The sequence below is a fragment of the Macaca fascicularis genome, chromosome 13 (assembly GCF_037993035.2).
Source record: "Macaca fascicularis isolate 582-1 chromosome 13, T2T-MFA8v1.1".
Lineage (NCBI taxonomy): Eukaryota > Metazoa > Chordata > Mammalia > Primates > Cercopithecidae > Macaca > Macaca fascicularis.
The window spans coordinates 121,015,839-121,039,016 of record NC_088387.1 but is presented as its reverse complement, the minus strand read 5'-3'; the positions used below and the strand labels follow the sequence as shown (position 1 = coordinate 121,039,016).

Below are 23,178 nucleotides of genomic sequence, written 5' to 3'. Positions count from 1 at the left end.
GAAAGGTATTGTGAGATCATGATCAATGGGGTCACATTTCTGCACAACTTGTGTGCAGAAGTGCTGATTGCCTTTGTTCCAGACAACCTTTTCAAGGATGTTTGTACAGTAAATAGCTTTCCGAGGTTGAGGTAGTGTTTTGCCTCTGATAAAAGGGCAGGCATGCTTATTGAACATAGTTAAAGTTTCAGTTTCCTATGTTCAGGGCTTCTCTTCGGTAACGCAACCCACTGGGTATACAACTGCCAATCATCTGGCCCTCTTGGTGCTTCATGGGATATCAGGCTCAAGAAATCATAAAGGAAATTGTGAGTGTTCTGTGTCCTACTTGTTTCTGAGTAACAAAGCCCTTTAGTCCTTTGTCTCCAAGCCAGGCGTCTCATGTCTTCTGCCAGCATCCATGCGCTGTTGCTGGATAACGGGTTAGCTTGAACTTAGGTAAAATCTTAAAACCCTCATAGTTCTTGTCAGGTGTCAATGATCAGTTTTCTGAACTTCATCCTTGGAATGGAGCAATACAAAAATATTCCATTATTCTTGGGTATTACTTGGTAGTATTTAAGAGCAGAGATAAAGAAAACAATTACTAAAGAAAAAAATGAATGTATACTATAAATCTATAACAAATATGTATCAATAAAAATGCAAGTGATACATCAGAAAAATGGAATCAGACATAAGAGGCGTTTCACAGAAGTAACTTGTTAATCACAAACATGAGTGTAATAAAGGCAAAACCATTTGACTGAAAATAAAAAGCTTTATTAGAAGGAGTGTGCATTCACTGGAATTATTGTAAGTTGCTGGTAGGAATATAAACGGCTCTGCAATAACTCCGATGGCCATGTTTGTCATTATCTCCTGAATTTGACCATGATCAAGCCCACTCTCAGCCATGCACCAAGGATATACTTTTGTGGTTGTCTAGATGGAGACATAGAAATAAAAGCAAGAAATGATAAAAGATAGGATTCAGAATCCTGGCAACCTTGGGTGGATGGGAGCAGAGGAATGAAGTGGGGGCTATATTATTAGAATTAGATTTTTTCTCATGGTTTTGGGTATGACAATAATAAAGAAATGTAGTCAAATAACTGACTAAATAAAAAGCTACACATGGATTAATGATCAGAAAGTGCCAAAAATGAAGGGCATGGTTAATCCAGCAGAAAAAGAAAAGAAAAATAAGAGATGTAATATTGTATCTCCAAAGTATAACAAAATTAATGGTCATTCTTCAAATAAGAAAACATATTGGGCACCAGCTCTACCTTATGACTCTTCTGTGGTACATAAAATGTTGAGTTAAGCATGATTTTAAGTTGATTTTTGCATGTACAAATTTTCCCTTGATTTTTGTGAGTTATAGAATACTTCCCCTTAAAAGGAAATGTGATGACATTGAGCTTGAAAATTAGGCTTAATAAATGTCAACCTACACTTCATGGTGTATTAGTAAGTGATTTATTATATAAAATGGAAAAAAATGTGTGCATACACACTCACAAACACATATACATACACATATATACACACATATACATACATACACAGCTTGGTGACAATGCATATTTTTGTTTCTTTGCTTAGCAAAAGATCTACCACATTGTACATACCAAATAGATATTTCTACTGTTAGTTGATATGAAATAACTGTAAAAATCTTAGTTGTCCTCACACTTTGTGTTTAGATGTGGAAAGTAGCAGGAGACTGTAGTATCCACTGTAAACCATGACTACACATAGATAAACTCTCATATCTTTAAAATCTCTCAGTTACTTCTGTGAAAGGCCTCTTATGTCTGATTCCATTTTTCTGATGTATCACTTGCGTTTTTATTGTGATACATATTTGTTATAGATTTATAGTATACATTCATTTTTTTCTTTGGTAATTGTTTTTTTTATCTCTGCTCTTAAATACTACCAAGTAATACCCAAGAATAATGGAATATTTTTGTATTGCTCCATTCCAAGGACGAAGTTCAGAAAACTGATCATTGACACCTGACAATCTATGCAAGAGCTTTCTAAAAAAGAAACATACATTTTTTTAAAATTCGTAAAGTATAAGCCCTTCCAGAGGAGCAGATACCCACCGGTGATGCTGCCGGCCTCCTCACAGATGAGCTAAGGAGAAACCAACTGGACGTTCCACAAAACTTTGAAAAGCTGCATTTAGCTGGGTGGGGTGCACAGACTTCCCAGGAGTTGCAACCAAGGAGCATTTGCCCACCAGCCCTTCAAAGAAGCAGGAGGCATTTGCGGAAGCCTGGGAGTGGGGCAGCAGGGCCGAGAGAAGAGTTCCCTCTCAGGCACAGCTGACTCTCCCTAAAAGCACCAGAAAGGAAAGCTTTCAGCAGGACAGCAAAATGCGATGTGAGAGTAGGAGACCCAGGGATGACCCTGATGTCGGAGTGCTCCTGAAGGGAGTGGAAAATAACTATGAATCACATGTGTGATTTCGCAAACAGAAAGTACAAACAATTCAAGCAGAAAGGTTATTAATGAAAAACATGTCAGAAATGAATAATTATATCATTGGGCTTAACTGAAGAGTGGACATAACAAAATACTGAAATTGAAGATCAATCACATAATTCAACTGAAACACATGGGGGAAAAGGCATTGAATTAAAGGTGTATTAAACAAAAATCATCCACATTTATGAGAGAATAGCAGAGTCTAACTTAAGTAGATTCCCAGAAGAATGGAACAGAAGGGATATTTGAACATACAATGACCAAGAATTTATGAAATCAGTGAGAGTTATCAATACATGTCCTGAAAAGTTCACTGGACCCCAAACAGCATAAAATTAAAAGAAAATCATTTTTAAAAGCGTACAATAATCAAACTGCTGAAAGTGAGAGTAAATAGAAAAATCTTAAAAACAGAAGATTAAAAAGATAAAATACTTACGTAGAAATAATTTTAAAAGACAGCCAACTTCTTAGAAACAACAGGGGCCAGAATAAAATAGAACCATATCTTCACAGTGCTAAAATGAAAAAATAATGAACCTAGAATTCTGTATCTGTGAAAGTATTCTTCAACAATGAGCATGTATTAAAGACTCATTCAATCAGAAGTAAAATAAAAAGATTAAACCCTTCAACAGCCTTACACTGCAAAAAATGTTAAAAGATGTACTTCAGACTGAAAGGAAATGAAAGCAGATAGAAATGTGAACTGCAGGGTGAAATATAAAGCACCTGAAATTAAATATAAAAAGCACATATCCACATATGTAATTTATGTATGTTTTAATGCATTTATACTTAATTATATATATGTATATATACTGAAATATAAATTTAAGTTTATATATATAAATAAAGTACTACATTTGGGGGCTTATAGCTATGGAAATCATGACAGCGTGACTATAGAGGATGGGAGGAGTTTCTAAAATTAAATTCTTTGAAGATTCTTACATTGTTCATGAAGTGATACTATATTTGATGGTAGTTGGTGATATGGAAAAATTTTTATTCTCAGCTAGAGAAACTGTTAGGAAATTTTAAGAATCTACATGTTAAAAAAAAAAGCATTAAAAGTGATGCAATGGGATACTAAGAAATATTTGATTCATTCAAAGAAGACAGAAAAGAAGAACAAAGAATACAGTATCCAAACAGAACACAAACGGCAAACATGGTGAAATCAAATGAAACCACATCAAAACTTACCTCACAGGTTAAAGGAACAAGGACTTCAATTAAAAAGTGGCCGTCAATGACAAGACCCAACTTCATGCTGTTTGCAAGAAACACGTTTAACAAAAAGACAGAGTGAAAGGGTTTGGGGAAGATATTCTGTGTCAATACTAAGCATCAGCAACATTGTGGGGCAGTTTCGTATCAGACATGGTGGATTGTGGGAAGGAGATTTTATGAGAAAAATGTGAAAATCGCCAGCTTGTTTTCACTCAGTCCATTGGTTACACATCACCTGGAACTGCGTAGCTGGAGGCACACAGCCATGTGGGATGTGGGGGTGTCAGTCCAGCATGAGCTTGAGGAACAGGCAGTCTTCATGGAGATCTGAGGCCCCTGCCCACTGACTTACCGGGCACTGTGCTCTGTGGCCACCTCTTTCCCAGAATGCCTGTATTCAGACCCTCCACCACAAGGCATCTGACATAGTGACTGCCCTCTGTTCTAGCTGGGTGGCCATATAGTTAATTGTCTAAACCATGAATAGCACAAGGAGCATATTTATGATTACATTGAGATAAGGGGCATAATTGGAATCGCCCCTGGCAACTGAAAGGTGGCATCCCCCTCACCTACCCCAGCACACCCTCTGAGAGTGTTTTGAATGTGGTCAAACGAGTAAATTTCCCAAATATTACCAACTAGATGTTTGCTTACTGCTTATCTTACGTAGCACACATTGTATTACGAGATAATGTTTGTTATATATGTTTACAGTTTAAATGTTCAGATTATTTTCAAAGGAGGCATTTTTGTTTTTGTTAAAAAATTGTATTTAGCAATGCGTTGCAAATCATGAACTTTATTCCTAATACTGTTTTATGATACTCTGCTCAGCTTTATATATTTGAAATTTGCAGTTATTTTTTTATATGTCTTTCAGCTAAATGGCCATATTAAATAGATGTTCTGGAAAGAGTCTTGTGTTGTGGGATTGGTGGCTTTGAATTCCATGTAGATTTTGGCCTCTGCAGAGCCACTGACAAGATGTTTGGATTTTGGTGAGAAGCTCACCTTCTTTTGACTTTGGTGGCTTTCATTTCCAAATGAAGATAACTTACAGGTTACAAAAATAATCAAATGAGATTATCTGAAAGGCTTTGTATAGCAGTCACTTATAAAACTGTAGCCATAATGATTTCATTATTAGGTTGGTGCAAAAGAAATTGTGGTTTCAGACCGTGAAATTCAAGTCATAACTAGGCTCACACATATTTTTATTGATCAAAATAGGAACTATTACAAGCAACACATTTTTGCCAATGAGAAATAAGTTTGTTTATTCCTGTGGCATAAAAATCCACGCTTCAGGATTCGATGAACTCTCGGAAAAAGCATTTTCTGCATCCTGCTGGGTGTGGAAGTGTTTTCCCTGCAAAACGTTGTCAAGATGCTTGAAGAAGGAGTTGGTTGGCGAGAGGTCAGGTGAATATGGCAAATGAGGCAAAACTTCACAGCCCAGTTCATTCAACTTTTGAAGCATTGGTTGTGCAGTGTGCAGTCACGTGTTGTTGTGAAGAAGAACTGGACCCTTCCTGTTGATCAGTGCTGGCTGCCGGCGTTGGGTCCTCGGTGCGTCTCATCGACTTGCCAAGCCCACTTCTGAGATGGGATGATTTTGCAGGGATTCAGAAAGCTGTAGTGGATCAGACCGGCACGGACCCCCAGACAGCGACCAGGACCTTTTCTCGGTGCAAGTTTGGCTTTGGGAAGCGCTTTGGAGCTTCTTCTTGATCCACCCACTGAGCTGGTCATCACTGGTTGTCATATAAAATCCACTTTTTGTCGCACATCACAATCTGATTGAGAAGTGCTTCATTGTTGCGTAGAATAGAGAAGATGATGCTTCAAAACGATGATGTTTTTGATTTTCACTCAGCTCCTGGGACACCCACTTATCTAGCTTTCTCACCTTTCCAGTTTGCTTCAAATGCTGAACGACCGTAGAATGGTCATCTTTGAGTTCTTCGGCAGCTTCTCGTGTGGTTGTAAGAGGATTGGCTTCCATGATTGCTCTCTGTTTGTCGTTGTCAACTTCCAGTGGCCAGTCGCTACGCTTCTCATCTTCAAAGCTCTCATCTCCTCTGCAAAACTTCTTGACCCAGCACTGCGCTGTATGTTTGCTAACTGTTCCTGGGCCAAATGCATTGTTGATGTTGCAAGTTGTCTACTCTCCTTTATGACCCATTTTGAACCCAAGAAAATCGCTCGAATTTGCTTTTTGTCTCACATCATTTCCATAGTCTAAAATAAATATAAAACAAACAGCAAGTAGTAAGTCACTAGCAAAAAAATTGCGAGGAATGTGCATGAAAATGATGTGTAATGTAACCACATTTACTTAAGAATGTATTCCAATATCAAATGGCAAATTCCAACAATGCAAAAACTGTTATTACTTTTGCAATAATGGATAATGAGATAAAATTGCTTCTGTTTAATGTTTATAACATCACCAGTTTATCACTGTGCCATAATTAATACTTGACATATTCTATACACCATACATTGCAAAAATAATATGTTTATACTTTTTATTTGGGAGGAGCTGGTTTTCATGGATCACTTATGGTTCTGTGGAACTAAGCATTCACAATCATGGAAAGGATAAAATACAAATTTTTTCTAAAATCAGTTAACATTTTAGGGAAACCTAATATCTTTTTCCTTCGATGTTCTGAAGCCTGTTTTTTAATCTCCTTGATGTTTCTAAAGGGAGTCAGAGAATGAGTTTGTGAAGGTTGGGCTCAAAGAGAGCAAGATGACGCATGACGTAGTCTGTCAACATTCTCTTTTCTTGGAGCAGCACCCATCTCAGTATAGAATCAAAGAGGTAAAATTTTAGCACTGGAACTAAGTTATCCAACTATGGAAGGGCACCTGTTTATTTTTCAGATGCAGAAACCGAGGCTAAGGAAATTCGAGTGAGGTTATATAGCAGATCAAATTACCCCACCCGTAAATCACGCCTGGGTGCAACACAGGCTTCTCTACGCAAACCCCAGGGACAGTTCTTCACTTTCCCGGGAGGAAGTGCAGGCTTATGGGTCCCGTAGTCCTTGGACTCCCAGACCTCGGGAGTGCAGCTGGAGCTTTGGGGTGACCCTCCGATCCTCTGCATGGTGAGGACAGAAGTAGCCTCTGATTGAGTCGGTCCTTCAGGAATCAGCAGGCATTCCCCAGGTTCAGTCTGCTGTGTCAACCTGAGCTCATCCTCATTTCTGCTAAGAGGTCCTATTGCCTTGCTTTCAACTAAAAATTATTTTGCCCGTATCTTTTTCAAGAGTGGTCAGGCACCAGGTATGCAGTAGCTAGTGGGTAACCCAATAAAACAGGAAGGGAGAGTCACTTTCCCACAGATCCTCACATAGCAGGGCACCCGTAGCTGTGTCGGCAGGCCTTATTTTTAAAAATTTTCCTGAAAGTTGAGGTTCAGGTAGATATAGATGGAATAAAATATTCCTCGGTTCCCTTGCGTTTTCTCCAAATATCAGGCATTCAATAGGTTGTAGAAACATGAAGCAAATTAACACGGTTTCCACAGTCGAGATGGTAACTGGAATGGCAGAGCCCAGTAACCAGGGGCTATGATCTGTTATTGCTGCTGCTGGCCTTGCATCCTTCACGGCATGATTTTTCCCTACAGGCATATTCTTAAAAATATGAGTGATAAAATGCTTAAGAAAATCAGAAATACATTAAAATGCAATTAGACAGATGTTCTCATTTTTATAGCCATTTGATATTTTGTACTGTCATCTATTGTTGGATTTTAGCTTCAATATTAATAACAAAAGCTCTTTTCACAGTTGCTTAAAAATCCATTACATTTCATCTTAAATTCGTATGCTGAAAGCACTGATGGAACACACAGCACAGAACTTTCATGATTTTGTTTTATATATTCAGAATGGCATAAGGATAGCAATGATCAGTCTTCTCTAATTGGCTTGTGACGTACTATGTTTACAGTAATTAAAAAGGACATTCAGCTTACTTTCTAATCATTCAGATAAATGTCACTTATGTGCCAGCAGTTTGTCACTGTGTCTTTGCCATGGCAGAACCATACTCATCCACTGGAAATGGCAGTTTTTGCCTCGATGCTGCTTAGAACAAAGCTTCTAGTTAAAAGGCTGAGTAAAAATGTGCATTTGAAAGACGGAATTTGTAATAACATCTCTCAAACACATGTCAGTGTCATTGTATCTGTTTCCAGTCACAGTGAGGAATGTGCTGTACATGGTTTATGATGGAAGGTGTTTATTATCCCGAGTCATAAACCACAAGTCTATTTTTTGAACTTATCTCTGATATTTTATAAGATGCTAAGCACCTTAACACAAAAGTAATGTCTTAAAGATTCATCCTTGTAGGATGTGCTGTGCTGCTTTGTTCTAAGCTGAACTCAGGCAAATATGCCAAAATATATGAAATGGGGCATTAAAATAGCCCAGGCCTCTCTTACATAAATGAAGAAAATTCTTATATACATGGAAAAAAAAAACACAAAAAACCTCGTCTTCTGATTTACGTTCTGAAACTAGTGTAACCTGTACGTGAAACTGAGCAATATTCTCATTAAAATTCTGGTCTAAAGCAATGCACGTGGATTATGGAGCAGGGAAAGAAAATATCCACTGAGGCTAGGGGAAAAAAACAAAAAAAACAAGCCGGGTGCAGTGGCTCACGCCTGTAATCTCAGCACTTTGGGAGACCGAGGCAGGCGGATCGAGATCCGGAGATTGAGACCATCCTGGCTAACACGGTGAAACCTCGTCTCTACTAAAAAATACAAAAAACTAGCCGGGCGTGGTGGCGGCGCCTGTGGTCCCAGCTACTCGGGAGGCTGAGGCAGGAGAACGGCGGGAACCCGGGGGGCGGAGCTTGCAGGGAGCCAAGATGGCGCCGCTCACTCCAGCCTGGGGGACACAGCGAGACTCCGTCTCAAAAAAAAAAAAACAAACAAAAAACACCACAAACAACCCTAGAGAGCTGTCTAATTGATAACTCAGCTCAAAAGATGTCCCTGGGAAGCCCGGCCCCTTCAGCACCTCACCCAGGGGTCTCGGGACGCCCGCTCCTCACCGCCCTGGTTCCCTGGACACTCATTCCCACAGCCACTGTCTCTCCCTCCAGGTCATTTCAGAGCTCCCGGCCCCCGCGTGTGTCTGCAGTGACGTCAGTGTGCAGAGGGGTGGAGTAAAGCCAGTCGCCACCTTGGAGCTTTTTGCGAGACCATCAGTGCCAGTGAAGCGATGTTGGCAATTTCTGCCAGTCGGTCTGAGGGGTGGGGGGCCAAGAGGACGGGAGAGCGGGGCGGGAATTGCCCTGAGCCCACCGGAGACCCCACCTGACTCTGTCTTTCACTCACTCTTAGCTGACATGATGCGTTTCTCCCCTGACATTTTTTTTGACCTAAATATACTAAGGTACGCCTGCTAAAGGGAGCACACTCCTGGAAAACTGGAAGGAAGGAAGTGATGTGGTTGAGTGCACAGTTTTCAGGAATACAAAATCTTAATTAAAACAGGTAGAATAAACAGTGGTCTTTACATTGAGGGAGAATTTTCCTAAGTTTTAAGAAATTTGATAAAGGTATTGTTAAGTAATCAGCATTTCAATTCTATAAAATGAAAAGATAAGACTATTTTGTAATTTGTTGCATTTTACCTGATGAATTTAATTCATTCAACCCTAAGATTCAAAGCTTACTCTGTATCTGACATTAAACATACCTCTTACAATTTATACACCTTATAACTTTCTCAGGAACTGGTTCCCTAGGAGTAAAGTATTAAATTACAAAGCAACTCAAGGGAAATTATCAAATGTTGAATTAGCAGAACCTAAAAAAATGTAATGATTATGATAGACTCGAGTTATTTTTTAGACAAGTCTATGTTGAGTAACACTATCCTAAGAGAAACCGTAGTTTTTAGAAATGTATCCATTTGATTCATATGGCACTGTGAAGTTTTTGGATCAGTTTTGTGTGTGTAATCTAATTTAATTATTATTTCATTGCTATGTTGGTCCAAGAATCAGATTTTATCATTTTAAGTAAAAAAAAAATCAATAAAATAATCATGGAATCATATATGACTATACAGAATGGACCATAGAGATCCAATATTCTCATCGTTATAGGTGCCAAGAATAATGCACATAAAAGAGTAATAACCTAGCCAAAGTCACATAACTAAGAAGGATGGATCAGATGAGCGTTGGAGCATAATTAGACGCATGTGTGCATGTTTGTAAGTTGAGAAGTGTTCACTGAGTCCCCAGCCTGTCCTAGGCACTGTTGTTCTCTTGGGGTGCAAAGTGAGTGGGGATAACCTAAGTGGCAGCTCCTATGTCCTTTGCAGCTGCCACACATTGCAGAACTGAGCTGTGGCCACCAGCAAGTCTCAGCCAAAGACCCTGCTTTTATGGGGACTTCATTTCATGTCCTAAACTTCAAACTCTAACTTTGATGGGCAGAATATTATCCATTTTTCCAATGGAAAGTGTCATCGTTCATTGGTAGAAAATGAGTGTTTAGGTTTCTGCTTTCATTTAACCTTCCAAGGGCAGCAGTAGTTGTTTCCGTGTAGATTTTAGTGGGACACTGGCTGATTGGTGTTCGTTTTTCTTCTTATCTGAATTGTTTTGGTTTATATCTAAAACTAGGAGTGTGGATTTTCCTTATTCAAATAATGTTTGTGATAGATTACTCGCTGATGTCTTCATTTTTTCGGTTTGTTTGATATGCTGCTGGATTGACAGAGTTTATTTTTCTTTCTTGTGCCAAAAATGGTTTCATTTTTACTGACATGAAAATATCCATAAAGATAACCTTCCAGAAAAAGACTGAATTATAGTGGACCACTGCTGTTCTCTGACAGATTCTCTGTTAGGAGCGTTCACAAATACCGTCTCATTTCCCCATTCATGTGTCTGAGTAAAGCTGCAATTATCTGCTTTTACAGTGACGCGGGTTCACAGCCCTCACTGTTTGGTGGCTGCTGTGACATCACAGTGGATTTTATGTTTTCATGTTTCTGTGTAGCAGGTCCTCTTCTCTGCAGCTGTCTTTATTTCATTAAAGATCACGAAGCAGAGGCTCAGAGCAGTGAGGCAGATTGTGCACCTGTGTGTAGGGAGCATGTGGCAGACGTCGTCGGACACGTCTGTGGCTCGCTCCACCTCCTCCAGGGGCTCATGTTCTACATATGACCAAAGTCATTGGTGACACAAACATCTTCAATGCCAGTTATACCACCAGTATATGGATGTATATCCACATAATCTTTAATCTTTGGTAGACCCAGTTGACCAAGTCAAAAGGCACAGTATTAGAACTTTAGAATTCTTGATAACCAAGCACTTCTGACAGCTCCCTTAGCTGTCAGCTTCTAAAAACTGGGCTAAATTGGAAGTCTGTTGCTTCCTGCCGCCCCGTATGGCCCAGTAACTTATGTGGTTAGTGTCTCTTCCCCTGTGACTCTTCATGGCTTTTTACGCTTTTTTCAGCAGCTGATATGCATTTGCTAATTATCTTAATGTCAACAACTCAGGGAAGGAAATATACTTCTGGATAACCAAGGGGCAATGCTTTACAACAACTTGTATACGTTTTTATCACACTTTGAATCTATAGATAGCAATAATTATTTGATGAGTGTTATGCTGTGTGGTACTTTATATCAAGTATGTTCTATTTTAGAATAGCCTTCTCTGTTTTAATCTGCGAGAAGGTGTCAGTGTGCTGTGCTTCCAACAAAGACATTCATGAATGATCTCAGCAGAGATGCACTCGGCTGCATAAATAAATTAAAAAGCAGTAAAATAGCTAAATTTAGTATTTATGGTTTTTCTAAATTATTAAGAGACTCACCTTGAATTTTATGGAGGTAAATCAACTTTAGCAACAAAAGTCAGGACTTAATAAAAAATTGACCTTCATAGATTTAAGTAATCAATAATAAATGATGCATTTTCATAATTTTAAAATTATAAGCATTTGCATAAAATATTAATGTTTTGAAACCCTGTTCTTCTAAGTCTTCTCCATGCTATATTTACATCTATGTATGTGCATAATTCTTAAGAGTTACTATCATACTCTTCTGCTTTTCACACATGCTTGTTATTTCTGAACTCTTGCTTATCAACAGATGCTGAAATAAATTATTTTTAGCAGCTTCTCAGTGTCACCTATAAATCATAATGCACTTTAAAAGTGAAAGGTGTGAAATGAACACCGTGCCCACCACTCTCAGCGCCAAGTCTGATTGTTTATTTTAGGATGAATTCTTAGAAGTAAAAATGCTACATTAAAACCTAGTCCTAGTCAATGTTTACATCTGTTTCTGAGCATTTTCTGGGAACATGCTGTGCACTCACACACCTGCCAACACCATACGGACGTCCATGTCTGCACATCTTCACTGATGCGAGGTGTTGCTATCCCTTTTACACATTTACCTGCCTGGTAGTTTAAAAATCTGAAATCAATGTTGTAGTGACTGTGATTTTTTTATGACTAGTGAGGTTGCATGTATTTTCACATTTATAATTCAGTTTCTTTTATTCCTTCTTTTGGGAATTATTTTTATATTCCTTGCTCAATTTTAACAGGATGCTCATGTTTCCATCTTTATTTGTGAGGCTCTATGAAACTAGTGTCTACAGCATGCATTTATTTTTGAATATGGTATTTTTGTTATAGAAAGGTTTTTTATGTCTATATAATGAATCCTTTACTCAAGAAGTTCTGGCTTTTGAGTCACTCTAACCCAATATGCTTGCACACATCCCCGCACACAAACACACATACTGATATTTCCTTCACAGGTTTTTATTTTGTTTTTCTACATCCTTATGACTGTTGATCTCTCTGGAACTACTTTGTGAAATGAGGCATATGAGACCCATATTTACAATTATGGAAGCATTACTACGTTAAGCAATAAAGATCTTTCTTTGCAGGAACTTTTTTTTTTTTCTCTCCAGGGATGTCATACACCCCACATGTACCTGAGACCTCCCGGTGCTGACGCGGGTTCACGGCCCTCACTGTTTGGTGGCTGCTGTGACATCACAGTGGATTTTATGTTTTCATGTTTCTGTGTAGCGGGTCCTCTTCTCTACAGCTGTCTTTATTTCATTAAACATATTGTTAGAATTGTAAGGCTACATTTCAAAGTTGTCTGGATTGGGTTTTTATTGGAATTGCATGGATAAAGTTATAAGGTGAAAGCAGGCTTCCTGTTGCATTCCGTTTGAGAACTGTCTTGTGCCCCTAGGATATGCCAGGCTGCACTGTAGGAACTGGTCCTCCTGAAGTGGAGAAGGTAGAGACGACCCTTCCATCATGGAACTCATGTTCTGTTGTCAAGCAGCACACAGGTTCTGAAAAGTGCTAGGGAGAAAGATAAAGCTGGGAAGAGGTATGAAGAGCAATGGGGGATGGCGGAGTTCTGATTTTAACTGGCCGGTTAGGGAAGCTGCCGAGGTGGGGGCTCTCAGCCCAGACCCCAGGAGATGAGGATGCTGGGGAGAGGAGTGGGTGGGGTGGGTGGACAAATCCCAGGCAGGCATGACGGGGTTGCAGGACAGCTGGGCAGGGCAGGCGGATGGACCCCAGGCAGGCATGACGGGGTTGCAGGACAGCTGGGCAGGGCAGGCGGATGGACCCCAGGCAGGCATGGCGGAGTTGCAGGATAGCTGGGCAGGTCAGGTGGACGGATCCCGGGCAGACACAATGGAGTTGCAGGACAGCTGGGCAGGGCAGGTGGACGGATCCCGGGCAGACACAATGGGGTTGCAGGATAGCTGGGCAGGGCAGGTGGACGGATCCCGGGCAGACACAATGGAGTTGCAGGACAGCTGGGCAGGGCAGGTGGACGGATCCCGGGCAGACACAACGGGGTTGCAGGACAGCTGGGCAGGGCAGGTGGACGGATCCCGGGCAGACACAATGGAGTTGCAGGACAGCTGGGCAGGGCAGGTGGACGGATCCCGGGCAGACACAACGGGGTTGCAGGATAGCTGGGCAGGGCAGGTGGACGGATCCCGGGCAGACACAACGGGGTTGCAGGATAGCTGGGCCAGGGACAGGGAGAGACTGCAGATGCCGGCCTCACAGGGCATCGCTGGACACTGGCTTTTCCTTTGAGAAATGGCAAACTTTGGGGAGATTTTGTTCAGAGAAATGATGTTACCTGAACGATATTTTATCAGGGCCGCCCGGCTGTAACTTTAAGAATACACTGAACTGGGGCAAGGCTGGAAACAGATAGGTATTTTATGATGTCAGTGAAGCAGCTTTGAAGGTGGCTGAACCCTGTGACCCCGGGCAGAAGGGGAGACATTTCAGGGGATTTGCTGGCGAGTTGGACACCGAGGGTCAGGAGGGAGGAAGGTCACGGAACTGAGGGGCTTCAACTGAGACACCGGGGTGATGCCATTGCCACCCACTGGGGTGGGGGGATCATTGGATGAGAAGGGGTTTTACTTTTGTTAGTTTTTAAATATTTTTATTTGTTTTGAATGGGAAAGACTGAAAGTTTACTTTTGAAGAAGTTGAGTTGGAATAACTATTTTATTTCCAAGAAATGTGTCACGGAGATGCATTCAATTAGCTCATTAAATACCCAGAATTCCTTAAGCAATGGGAAATGTGGGCCTTGGAGAGGGCAGGACCCAGTGGAACCCGCGTCCCCTCCCTCTGCCTTTATTCCTCCTGCTGAGTGACCTGCCCTTATCTCAGCAACTCCGTGCTCAGCTGTTCACAGAGGTTTCCCTGGAGGGCTACAGGTCATGTCTCTAGGGCACAGGAAGGGGCACAGAAAGCAGTGCTTGGAGGGCATATTACCGCACATTACTGCAAATAATTCTCTCTGGCAAACTAAGGCCAATTTGACAGAACGTGTGTTGTTATAGAAGAAAGTGATTAGCATAAATTGCAACTGTGATTTGGAATGCCTAATTACCTCTAATTTGGTTGTGTTCCTGACTTTAACATTTTGAGCAGAAGTTAGGTTTATTTCAGATAGCATCATCTGGTTCAGACGGCGTCACAGAGCAACAGATGATTCATTAGAGGTCTTTGTTGAATCTTATTTGCTTTCCTTAGCTAGCATTTAAAATTTTATGTATTTAAAATATTCTGTTTTGTTTGTTAAAGCTCGGCACACCCTTCACTTGGCCTCTGTTGTGGAAACTGTTCTCTGTGGACACTAAGTTCAGTGTTTTCCATTACTAGAGTCCCTGGGTTGCAGGCAGTGTCCTCACCAGGACAGTTAACCAGTAGCAATGGTGAGCGGTCAGCGTGATGATTAGTTGGAAATTAATATTCTATGTGAGTGTGGACTTTACATCCAGATATAACATCGACCAACATCGCATCGTTTTGATACAAACTAAAAACTGTTCTCGTCCTGAATAACGAGCAGAGCAAGCCCTTCCTCCAAAGGCGGCTGCACTGCCTCAGCTTCTCTGGGGATGGCCCACTGCTCACTGTGGCCGCTCCTTACCACGCATCTGCCGCTCGGGGTCTCTGCACCCCGTTCCGGGTCCTGCTGCTTATTAGTGCCGCCCCTGAGGTCCTCCCCAAGAGCCCCGCAGGTCCCCCCTGGCGGTGGCGAGGGGGCCTGTCCTGGGCAATGGTGTGGCTGGGGGACACGCGATGGCTCAGTGAAAGTCTGCAGCAAGAATGTGCTCAGATACGTCGGTCGCTGGGGGATCTGGAGAAGCCAGGCTAGCCAGAGCTCCCGTTGCCAGGGAGATTCCTAGGCCATCGTGGAGAAAGCCTGTTTAGCAGGATGATACGGCCTTTTTCTGCACTCGGAGTGAGAGTCTCCTTCCAAACACTGCCTGTGACTCGGAGTGAGAGCCTCCTTCCAAACACTGCCTGTGACTCGGAGTGAGAGCCTCCTTCCAAACACTGCCTGTGACTCGGAGTGAGAGCCTCCTTCCAAACACTGCCTGTGACTCAGAGTGAGAGCCTCCTTCCAAACACTGCCTGTGACTCGGAGTGAGAGCCTCCTTCCAAACACTGCCTGTGACTCGGAGTGAGAGCCTCCTTCCAAACACTGCCTGTGACTCGGAGTGAGAGCCTCCTTCCAAACACTGCCTGTGACTCGGAGTGAGAGCCTCCTTCCAAACACTGCCTGTGACTCGGAGTGAGAGCCTCCTTCCAAACACTGCCTGTGACTCGGAGTGAGAGCCTCCTTCCAAACACTGCCTGTGACTCGGAGTGAGAGCCTCCTTCCAAACACTGCCTGTGACTCGGAGTGAGAGCCTCCTTCCAAACACTGCCTGTGACTCGGAGTGAGAGCCTCCTTCCAAACACTGCCTGTGACTCAGAGTGAGAGCCTCCTTCCAAACACTGCCTGTGACTCAGAGTGAGAGCCTCCTTCCAAACACTGCCTGTGACTTATTTTTATAGGAATTTGACTTTTACTTTGAGTTTTGGGTTCCAACTTTACAACTCCAGGCTTGGTCTATATCAGCTAAAACTTTTATTCCTGTCCTGACCTCAGCATATTGATACATGTGCTCTGCCGTGGTGTGTATGTGCCTATGTGTCTGTGTGTGCATGCATTTGTGTGTGTCTGTGTGTGTCTGTGTTTGTGTGTGTGTGCATGCATCCCTGTATGTGTGTGCATGAGTTTTTGTGCACATGTGTGGAAGCATGCATGTGTGCATGAGTTTTTGTGCACATGTGTGGAGGCATGCATATGAGCCATGTGTGTTGTATGGGTGTGTGTGTGTCTGTATGCCTGTGTTTGTGTCTGTGTGTATGCATGCATCCCTGTATGTGTGTGCATGAGTTTTCAGGAGTTTTTGTGTGCAGGTGTGGAGGCATGCATGTGGGCCATGTGCGTGGCATGGGAGTGTGTGTGTTTGTGTCTGTGTGTGTGTGTACATGCATCCCTGTGTGTGTGTGCATGACTTTTTGTGTGCGTGTGTGGAGGCATGCATGCGGGCCAGGTGTGTTGCATGGGGGTGTGTGTGCAGGTGGTTTCTAGGATGTGGGAAGGGAACGTAAGTGCTGGCAGCTCCCTGCCTGACTTTGATGTGTGTTCTTACCACACCTGTGAGGATATCTCACCATTGCCTCCTGCATTTACTCTCACACAGAGAGAAGGGAAGGCGGAAGAGGCACGGCTGCTTCCTGGGTGGCATGAGAAAGGTCTGGACCCTATAAGAGCAGTAGGCATTTGTGTTTTGGGGTGGCCTCGGTCAACAATTAAAGAAATGCCTCTGAGCTCCATCCTGCAGGAATCATTACCGAGAACCCTGGTGGCCCTTCCTTATCTTTGAGCCTGAGAGCTGTCAGTCATAGTGACTGGCAGGGAGGGTGAGAACCATGGCCCCAGGAGAAGCAAGGAGAGAGGCTGGGACCTGGGGCCTCTCCCAAGCCAGGCAAGCAGGACCACTTTCTGGCTTCCACGGGCTGCGATGTCCTGAGGAAGCCTCATCGCTCAGCTCCTCCCATTGTCAAGCCCACACGCCTGGGCTCGGGGCTCAGTGCTTGCTGCCCTGTGGCAGAGCTGGCCCTGCTTCCCTCTGTGTGCAGCGGAGTGGGGGATGCCCACCTGTCATCAGGCACCCATGTGTGAGAGTAAGTGCAGGAGGCAATGGTGAGATATCCTCGCAGGTGTGGTGAGAACACACATCAAAGTCAGGCAGGGAGCTGCAGGCACTTACATTTCATCCTGTTTCACGCTGGTTAGCTAGAATTCTGTTTTCCCAATCGGTGTTCACTTATAAGAGTTACACGTTACACACGCTCATGGGGAAAATACTGAGGAGGGTCTTCCTGCCCTTAGGGACACGTCTGCATTTCTTCATCTCTCCAGTGAGCTCAGCCTGCGGTCAGGCAAGCCTAGGGGTCAAGCTGCAAAGGGCCAGGGGGCCTGGGTCCAACCATAACTGGGCTTCCTTCCCAGCTGCCCTTGGTGCCTCCACAGGCACTGCCCCTTACAGAGACCTAGTGGATCCCCAGATGGCCCGTGAGCTCCCAGAGCCACAGCAGCACTCCTAGTTCCAGCGCCCACCTGGTCTGGCAGTCTCATCCATGTACAGCCCCCTGGGGTTGGCGAAGTGGGTGGGAGCCACACAGCGCCCACAGGGATGGGAAGAAACCATTAGAGTTTCCACTGGTTGCAGTTTTACTTATGCTGGGTGAGGTGTGGATTGTAGTGGCCGGTCCCTGGGCTGCCGGCCGGATGGTCACGTGTGACAGTGTGTGCGAGCACAGTCCTGCATGTGTGGTTGTTAAATTAACAGATGCAATGCAGTGGGGCACACACTCTTTTTTGTGCTGTGTTGATTGAAAGCAAGAGGAAACCACTCGGAACCCTCCTGAAACTCTCCTGCGCGTGGGGATCAGCTGAGGATGTTGGGAGGAGCAGATTCTGGCTTGGTTGGCAGCTTCCCTTGGCGAGGGTCTGTGTTTCCTGTGAGTCCTGAGGAGGCCTCCACTGTGGAAACAAGCCCAGCAAACCCTTCCTACCCATCCGTGCTACTTAATAGAGGCGTTTGATGAGTTCGTTTTTAAAAATCCTTTTGCTCAACCTGGGTCTCACCTGGTGAACTCCAGATCTCTGGGGCAGACGCAGGCGCTGGGGCTCCTTGGACCCCCTGTTTGGTTCTCACGGCAGCTGAGTTGTGGAGCTGCAGGGTTCTATGTGGCCACGGCCTCATCCTTCACCCGCGGGGACCTCCCTGTCCATGGGCCAGGCTCTGCCCTCGTGTGTGGCTCTGAATATGAGGGTTGATCAGCACCGGGGCTCTAGGCAGTGAGGATGGTGGGGTCTCAGCCCTCCTTGCTGGGCCACTGGCCTCCAGATGTGCCTGTCCCGCTCCCCTGCCACGTGGCGTGAGGACTAAGTGCCCTGGCTCTCGCCCCTGCTCCTGCACTCCGGAGGCTGGGTCCTGACAAGGCACTGGGCATGCGGCTGGGCATAACTGCTATCCTGTGGGATGCCCAAGCCCTGTACCTGGCCAGTGGTCTGCTCTGGATTCCCCAGGGTAGCTTTCCCTGACTCTCCCTGAGGAGGAGGCAACGTTTCTAATGACCCAAAGGTGTCTTTCTGAACTGTGCCTCCTTCATCTGCTAACAGAGCTGATAGGTTTATTATCTTCTATGACTAATTACACGTCCCTCCTGATCAATACTTCCCAGCAATTCCACACTGTGTTGCTTGCTGTCCGGGAACAACAGGCCTGGCCCATTCACCAGCTCCCAGAACACAGCGGCAGCCCCTGCAGGAGCTTGGGCCACGCCCACCTGCCCACTTCTCAGAAGGCTGCTTCCTCCTGGGCTGTGGTTATTCCCAGTGTGTTCCTTTCCTACTCCCGGCCAACAAACCTTCATACAGATATTTTGTGAATCTTAAAAACTATCATTTTTATTCAAATAACTTTAGTTAAACTAAAAAATATGTATATTTTTGGAAGTGGGAAAAATTGATTAAAATACTATAAAACCTTTCAAGTTAAAAAAAAAAAAAATGCCGGGCTAATTTTCTTTTAAAAACACGCCTTATATAAATCCCACAAAAACTGCCTAGGAACAGTTATTCAACACTTTATTATTTTTTGCATAAATGAATCAAATCCTTATCGGTCGAGCACAGATCTCCTGTGCACACGTGAGCGCTACACGTGCGTTTTAGGAAGAGTCTTGAGCAGGAGGCTTGCGTCACCCGTCCCCACCCCTGGCTCCTGCCCTCACACCATTCTTTGTGTTTCCACTTTGTCCCTACAGACGAAAACCGCTGTTGCTCTGTTGTACGATGAAGAGTCCGAAAATGCCTATGACGTCCGGCTGAAGCTGACGAAAGAGGTGCTGACAATTCAGAAGCAAGACGTCATCTGTGTGGGTGGAAGCCACCAGGGCAGGAATGTAAGTGCCGCCACTTCAGGGAAGTCTCGGAGTGTTTCAGAGGAGCCCCATGAAGGGTCTTTGAAAAGTGTGGTTCAGGAATGATTGCTGAGCAAAAGCTGTTGCCTGTTATTTAAATATCCACAACTACTGGCTTTGACTGTGTCACAAAATAAAATACAGTTTTTAAGGTTGTATTACTTACTCTCTCCCTGACTTTCTTATTTGCTAATACATTTTCCATGTAAAGCTTATGTAAAAAATATCCCCAATCCTGGCGCGTACCTGTAATCCCAGCTCTTCAGAAGGCTGAGGCAGAATTGCTTGAATCCGGGAGGCGGAGGTTTCCGTGAGCCGAGATCCTGCCACGGCACTTCAGCCTGGGTGACAGAGCGAGACTCCGTCTAAAAAAAAAAAAGCCCCGAATGCCCCCATGTGAGATGTGGAATGTTCTCCCTGGAAACCGGAAGGGAGCCACAGGGTGACTGGTGTGCTTGCTGAAAGCACAGAAGCCCCAGGGTTTCCGTCTGCAATGGCCGTGAAAGGCAAGGCGGTGGGTGTTCCGGCATTTGGGGCCACCTTGGTCGCCGTGCATCTGTGGATGGAAATGTGAATTTTGATGCTAAAACAAGGTCCTTCTTGGCTGCAATTATATTCCCAACTGACAGATGAAATTTCCTTAAGGGTAAGAAATGTATTTATCAGATGCGGCAGAATAGTGACTATTGGGGATTTTGTTTTGTTTTGTTTTTGCAACTTTTATTTGAAAGAGGACTACTGCAAATCAAACATACTGCATTGAAACTGCAATCATTTTGTCAGTTCCTAATTTTCCTTCTAGTAGGGGTAAATAATTTTAGATATATGTAGTGTCATCTTTAGTCAGAAACCTTTCGTTGCTCTCCTTTAAATACATCCATTAGCTGCAAAAACTGATGTTCAAGAATCATGTAGTTGAAAAGAGGTTCTTTTCAGTGTGTTCTTGAAAATATTCCCCAAACCATTTCCATTCCTATGTTCTAGGCTGGCCCTTTCTGGGGGCACAGGCTTAGGAGACCCTGTGTTTATTTGGTTTTCTCAGTCCTCCTGTCCTTTACCTTGGAAATAAAATGAGGCGGGCATGTCCCCCCCGACTCACAATCCTGTGATCAGCGTTTCTGAAGAGGTGCAGATGTTAGCAAAGTGTGACGGGTTTCCCAAGAAGGTCCACAAAGATCCCACCGTAAACCGTTCTGGTGTAGATGTGTATCGTGTACAAGTGCTCCTGTGAGCATCCTGGCCCACACCTTCTGTTTGGAGCCCCTCCTTCTGTGGCTGGCACCCAGTCCACCCTCCCACTCCCCCACATGTCCCCTGTGGCTCAAGGAGGCGAAGGTTCTGGGATGGGGGGCAGGGTCCCCCTTTCGGTTGCTCTTCCCTGGAACCCCAGCCCCAGCAGCACATCCCAACATATACCCTCTTCATACTGCCTCCAGGACTGCATCTGTCTTTGTCCGTTTGAGTTACTGTAACAAAATACCTGAGCTGGGTAATTTACAAAGAACAGAAATGCATTGCTCACAGTTCTGGAGGCTCAGAGCACAGGATCAAGGTGCCCGCAGATTGGGCGGTCTGGTGAGGGTCTGCTCTCTTTCCAGACAGCGCCTTGAACGCTGCATCTTCCAGAGAGGACAATCACTGTGTCCTTGTGTGGCAGGAGGCGGAAGGGGTGAGATTTTTCAGCCAAGCTTTTGTGTGAAGGCACCTGACCCCATTCATGAGCTCACAGCCCTCATGGCTCGGTCACCTCCCACAGCCCACACCCCAGCACCACTGCACTGGGTAGTAAGTTTCCACGTGAGCTTTGGAGGAGACAGACATTCTAACCCTGGCCTCTGCGTTCCAGAAGCCATGGTCGGTCTTCACAGGCTCATGCAAGATTCCCACAATTATGAGGCTTTTTTCTTCCCAAAGTGTAGATAAATCTCCTGTCTGCCTTTATGTAGTCTAATCACTAACCATTATGTGTTTTCCTCCACTTGTTCTAAATACCTAATAAGAGTGGGCTTGAGCAAAGAAAAAAATCAAGGAAGGTAGGAAGGTTTTGTAATCATTTTAAACTTACCCTGATTAGTAGATATTTTTATAGAAAATCTCAAAGTAAAAACACTAAATGTGTTTATGCTGTATTGGCTAGAAAAAAATAAATTACATTTTAAAAGTCTATAGCATCAGATTCTCTACCAAAAGTTAGGTTATTGGTGAACATGAAAGACTGCTTAAGAAAAACAGGCGTATGCTCGTACATGTAGACTTACGCATACAGTTTTATACAATTTTAGGTGAATTCTTGACACCTAAAAAGCCCGTTGATCTAATGTTAAGATCCCTGCTCTATGAGAAGTGGGGCCATCAGAACACTCAGGTGCCTGGTCCATTTCTCAGTGATCTTTGCTGCTTCCACATGACACCCTCCTCCTTAGAGATGAAGCGAACACGTTTGTGAAAACACATGCGCACCTGGGCTGGATAATTGAGGGGAAATACCTGGGCTGGAAAATTGAGGGGAAAGGGTTTATGGGAAAAGTATAACCCCAGAAATTGAGGTCAGATTTTTTTTCTTCTTGCTTTTTGAGATGGGGTCTCGCTCTGTCACCCAGGCTGGAGTGCAGTGGCTCGACCTTGGCTCACCGTAACGTCTGCCTCCCGGGCTCAGGCGACTCTCAGATTTCTTTTAGGTACAAAATTTCAGGGTTTCAGGTCCCAGGCAGAAAATCATATTGGGATCAACCCCGTTAGTTTGAGGGATAACTGAAATCCTGCACCTTCCGTTGATTATGAAAATAAAGCCATTTTACCATGAGAAGTTATCAGGTGTTTGGAGATTGGGAAGGCCTGCTTTTAACAAAGGTCACAGCTGTTTCTAGAATTAGAAGCAGAGCACCCCGGGGGGCCTCAGAGCCCGGTGACAACCCTTTCGTCCACATCAGGGAGGGTTTCCCGCGTTGGCCCCCAGCGAACCTGACTGAGAACGGTTGTTTTCTGTTTAAAAAAATTTTGAAGAGCAGAACTGGAAGACCTAATCATTGCACAATTGATTCACAGAAAAACCTAAGTGGGGGATTTTTATCTCATGGACTATGGAGTCCCTGCGTGGAACCCAGGAGATGAAAAATTCATCATCAGATTCAGCTCAGCATAGATTTATTGAGTACACAAGATAGGTATTAAAGTCAAGCGTATCCGAAACCCTAGATAATATTACTAGTAAAAATAGTTACAAATATGAATTATTTTATTACCACATGCCATTACTTTTCTAAGCATATTTCATATTATAATTCACTTAAAACCTCCACATCCTGATGCAGTAGACACCCCTACAGGCCCCCTGGTACAATGACTTAGCCTAAGGCTGAGGCTCTTACCCTGAAGGGACCCTGAGGTTGGTACCTTGCTCATTCGGCCCCTAGGATTGCTGGTGTGTCTGCCACTGACTCCGCGTCCTGGAGAAGACGCCTGCTGAGTCTGCATGTTACTTTGAATGTCCTCACTGAAGTCGCACGTACAGTTCCGACTGGCATTTTAATTTT

General features: G+C 43.8%; 1 protein-coding gene across 23 annotated transcripts in view; it reads left to right on the top strand.

Annotated features, from left to right (window-relative positions):
- Positions 1-23,178, top strand: part of SNTG2 (syntrophin gamma 2) — a 375,050-nt gene that overhangs the window by 102,524 nt on the left and 249,348 nt on the right. For all 23 annotated transcript variants that reach the window (XR_012422722.1, XR_012422721.1, XR_012422725.1 and 20 more), the window contains one exon: positions 19,490-19,627. Coding sequence is in view for 10 of the 23 variants with exons in the window: in XM_074012486.1 (XP_073868587.1) it covers positions 19,490-19,627 (138 nt within the window). In the remaining 13 variants the exon portion in view is untranslated. The remainder of the gene's footprint in view (positions 1-19,489; positions 19,628-23,178) is intronic.